The sequence below is a fragment of the Leuciscus leuciscus genome (genome assembly GCF_965113295.1).
Source record: "Leuciscus leuciscus genome assembly, chromosome: 24".
Taxonomy (NCBI): Eukaryota; Metazoa; Chordata; class Actinopteri; order Cypriniformes; family Leuciscidae; genus Leuciscus; species Leuciscus leuciscus.
The window spans coordinates 10536698-10540339 of NC_138723.1; the positions used below are offsets into that span (position 1 = coordinate 10536698).

Genomic DNA, 3642 nt, shown 5'->3' on the forward strand with positions numbered 1-3642 from the left:
TTGGTGTGTGAATTTTCCTCATCTTTATTGAAAATGAAGGGCACAAATTCACACCCTATCTCTCTAGCAAAACCCTTTGAAAACCCCAACCACGATACTCAAAAAAAAAAAAAAAAAAAAAAAAAAAATACAATGAACAACTACTTCAAAAACACCTAATCTAAAATATACATACAAAGTGTCCTGGTCCCCACATTTGCCTTGTGAAACATGACACTCTACAAAGGGCAAAAACATAGTAATTACACATTAAGTGTTACTTCAAATTCATGATTAAAATCAGGTCTCTAGACTATGACCTGTCCCTTGACGGATTCAGAGAAGGTGTGGATACTGTGTTCGGGCTTTGGAGGGCAGCAGAAGCAGAATTGTAGAGTGAGACTCGGTTTAAAAAAAAGCATCCAAGTTGACAGTGAACTGCAGGCAGGTCTTATATATTCTTCACGGCGTCGTCAATCTCACTTATCTGCTCTTTCAGTTGGTTCCACTGCTCTGGGTTCAGGGAAATACCTGTAATAAACACATCAAACAGAACTAAATTAAAAAAATGTGTGCACGGATAAATTCAGTAAAAAATAAAATAAGATTTTGATTTCATGGTGACTTTAAAATCCAAACCCCAGTCAAGCAGCCCTGTCCCATTGATTAAAAAACTAATTGCTGAATCTCTACCAACTGGGATTTCTACTGTCACATGTGAATCTATGAAGAATAGACACCTACCTTTCCTGCCTGGTTTCATTTCACCTTCCTGGTCCATCCAGTATTCCCGGATATCAATCAGCACTTTCCCCTTGAAATCCCGAACACTCACATACCTCATCTTTCCTATCTTAAAAACAAAAACAATATAACATACAATATATGCAGTGTGGTAATGCTGTATCAAGTAAAGCTAAACATTTATGTCATCATATCTGTGTTAGATCATTCACCTGGAACATGTTATCTTTTTCACCGCTGCTGCTTTTGGAGGCAGACGACACTTTTGAAGTTTCTCCACTTTTTTGTTTCTTTGATGGCTTCTCTGGAGCTGCCTGCTTCTTTCTCTTTGGCTGAAATACAGAATTGTACATTGTATTGAAAGCCATTAACAGGAACTTAGGATTTCACATGAAGATGGTACTTCTAATCATGGCCGAGCGTGAATTTCAGAATGGCGCTTCGGTTTTAACAGTCAAAAATTAAGATGCAAGTAGTATAGCTAAACATTTCATATTTGACAAATGCGTTATAGAAATGATCCAGAACAACAGCTCAACCGAATCCGTTTTCAGCATATTAGGCATATAATTGAGAATGAATGTGTGAATATTGTGAATTCATTTAATGAACCAAGTTAAACTTTCCTGATAGTCTCAGTAATTCACTTAGGCTAATCCTTAAATTCTAAAATAATAGAAGTGGTCTTAATAATATATATATATATATATAAATAAATAAATGTAGATATTATTTTCTGTGGAAATCTCAGGACTAAAAAATACTCATCCTGTCAAACAAACGCTATTTTTCATTATTTTTCAACTGAGAAAAAGACTGACATGGTATTAAAGCTATTGTTATCCAATCTTTGCAATCCAGAATTAAAATGCACATAAGTAGAATAGATCAAGGGAATCAAAATGATCCCTGGGGCCCAACAAGCTGTTTCCGGCCTCGATAATTCTAAAACCCTGTGTTCGGTCATGCTTCTAGTGTTCTGACAACATGAAACTGGTGGATATTCTCAAAAAATATCCAATTTTGCAGATGCAAATACTTTTGGATGAAATATACCTTTATTTCAGTTAGTTAAAGGTGTAATGTGGGGATATTCGTGTCCATACCTTTGTGTCAACGTCACTGTCAGAGTCACTGTCTGAGGAAGAAGACAACACTTCCTTTGACTTAGGCATTCTGAAAAGGACAACACAATTTAAATGAAAAACCAAACCACAATTGTGAAAAGCATAAATTGCACTAATACATTCAGGACTATACTGCTTGAAAATAATCCTGGAATAAAAATATTCATAATCTAGGTGCAAGCAAATAACAATTTCATCATGGTTGCATCCTCGTGCTTTGCAATGATGTTTTCTAAGTCTATAAAAAATACATTTATTTTCCGAAGAAGCAATGCTTGCATTTTCGCATGTTGTGTTTTGCAGGTATTAAATTAGTGGAAGAGAACCTGATTCAAGGGCGTCAGTCGTTTACAACTATTATAAGAACAAACAAGGCCGAACATATGAACGCGCAGCAAAATGGCCATTTGCCAATAGTTTCCTTTCAATGAAAGATTATGTTATTGCAACATGTCGGCTGATATTATAGTCGTGCCCGAAAATTATACGAAGCTGCAAGTATCAAAATACTTACGTGATGTTGCAAGATAAATGTAGGGTAAACTGAGTTTAAAAAAACACACAGGCTCAATTCGATGCGCGCGATCGTTCTGCGAAACCTGTGCTGCTGAGCGCGCGCTTGCAAGCTGTACCAGGAAGCGCCCTTGAAGAACTGAATTGTGGGAAGTGTAGTTTTGATTACCCATTTCCAGCGCTATACTGCCATCCAAAGCCAAAGTGCAGTAACTACACATTTGGTAAAAAGTTGAGATAACCCGATAACCCTTTCGGAGTCGGACCCTGCGTCCATTACAATGGACATCACATGTCAACCCCCCCCTCCCCTTTTTCTTTTCTTTTCTTTTCTTTTCTTTTCTTTTCTTTTCTTTTCTTTTCTTTTCTTTTCTTTTCTTTTCTTTTTTACTTCTGGAGCATTTCACCCACCTAGTTTAAAGCCTGCAGTCCATGAGATTGGACGTTTGTCATCCAATCAAATGGCAGTAAAGCTGCATGTAGTAATTATATAAAAAAATAAAAAAAGAGAAGAGAAGAGATACATTGAAGAGAAGCATGTAAGCACTTCACTCCAAACACAGAAGCAAGCAACATTTTCTATGGTTTTATTAAATTTTTTTTTATATGTTTGCCAGTATTTCATAGTTTGTATGTAAAATAGAAAGATTGAACTTATTAATTAAAGTTAAAAATCGATTGTAGAATTGCAAGTTTTAAATCAGGATTTTTTTCAAATGTGTCTGTCCATTAGAATGTACACTGGGTTCAAAAGCATGTTACTGAAATCACACTCCAGTAACTGAAGTCCAGTAATGGACCTTCCTTCGGATGAGACGTAAAACCGAGGTCCTGACTCTCTGTGGTCATTAAAAATCCCAACAATCCTTTCGGATGTTTTTCGAAAGAGTAGGGGTGTAACCCCGGCATCCTGGCCAAATTTGCCCAGTGGCCTCTGTCCATCATGGCCTCCTAATCATCCCCATACTGATTGGCTTCGTCTCCTCTCCACCAGTAAGCTGGTGTGTGGTGGGCGTTCTGGCGCAATATGGCTGCCGTCGCATCATCCAAGTGGATGCTGCACATTGGTGGTGGTTGAGGAGATTCCCCCCTTCTATGTAAAGCGCTTTGAGTGCCGAGAAAAGCGCTATATAAATGTAATGAATTATTATTATTATTAATGCTGATTGAAATTTCTTATATAAAAAATCTATATCACAGTACCGATACATTTTTGAAACTTTTTCATATGCAAAATATATAGTTCTTGAAGTGCTTGAACATATAGCTGATGGAAATA

General features: G+C 36.8%; 1 protein-coding gene across 1 annotated transcript; it reads right to left on the reverse strand.

Moving 5' to 3' along the window:
• sub1a (SUB1 regulator of transcription a) lies at positions 1 to 2506 on the reverse strand. Its single transcript, XM_082156899.1, has 5 exons — positions 2365 to 2506; positions 1830 to 1899; positions 936 to 1055; positions 724 to 832; positions 1 to 510 (listed from the first exon to the last, which is right to left on the reverse strand). Exons 2-5 carry the CDS (start codon positions 1896 to 1898, stop codon positions 431 to 433), a joined length of 378 nt encoding a protein of 125 aa, XP_082013025.1. The 5' UTR covers position 1899; positions 2365 to 2506; the 3' UTR covers positions 1 to 430.
• Between the last annotated feature and the right edge of the window lie 1136 nt (positions 2507 to 3642).

Coding starts and splice junctions, on each gene's coding strand:
- sub1a (XM_082156899.1), bottom strand. CDS start 1,898: ATGCCTAAGTCAAAGGAAGTGTTGTCTTCTTCCTCAGACAGTGACTCT. Junction 1,056..1,829: donor ACAGTGACGTTGACACAAAG/GTATGGACACGA, acceptor TCTGTATTTCAG/CCAAAGAGAAAGAAGCAGGC. Junction 511..723: donor AATGAAACCAGGCAGGAAAG/GTAGGTGTCTAT, acceptor TGTTTATTACAG/GTATTTCCCTGAACCCAGAG.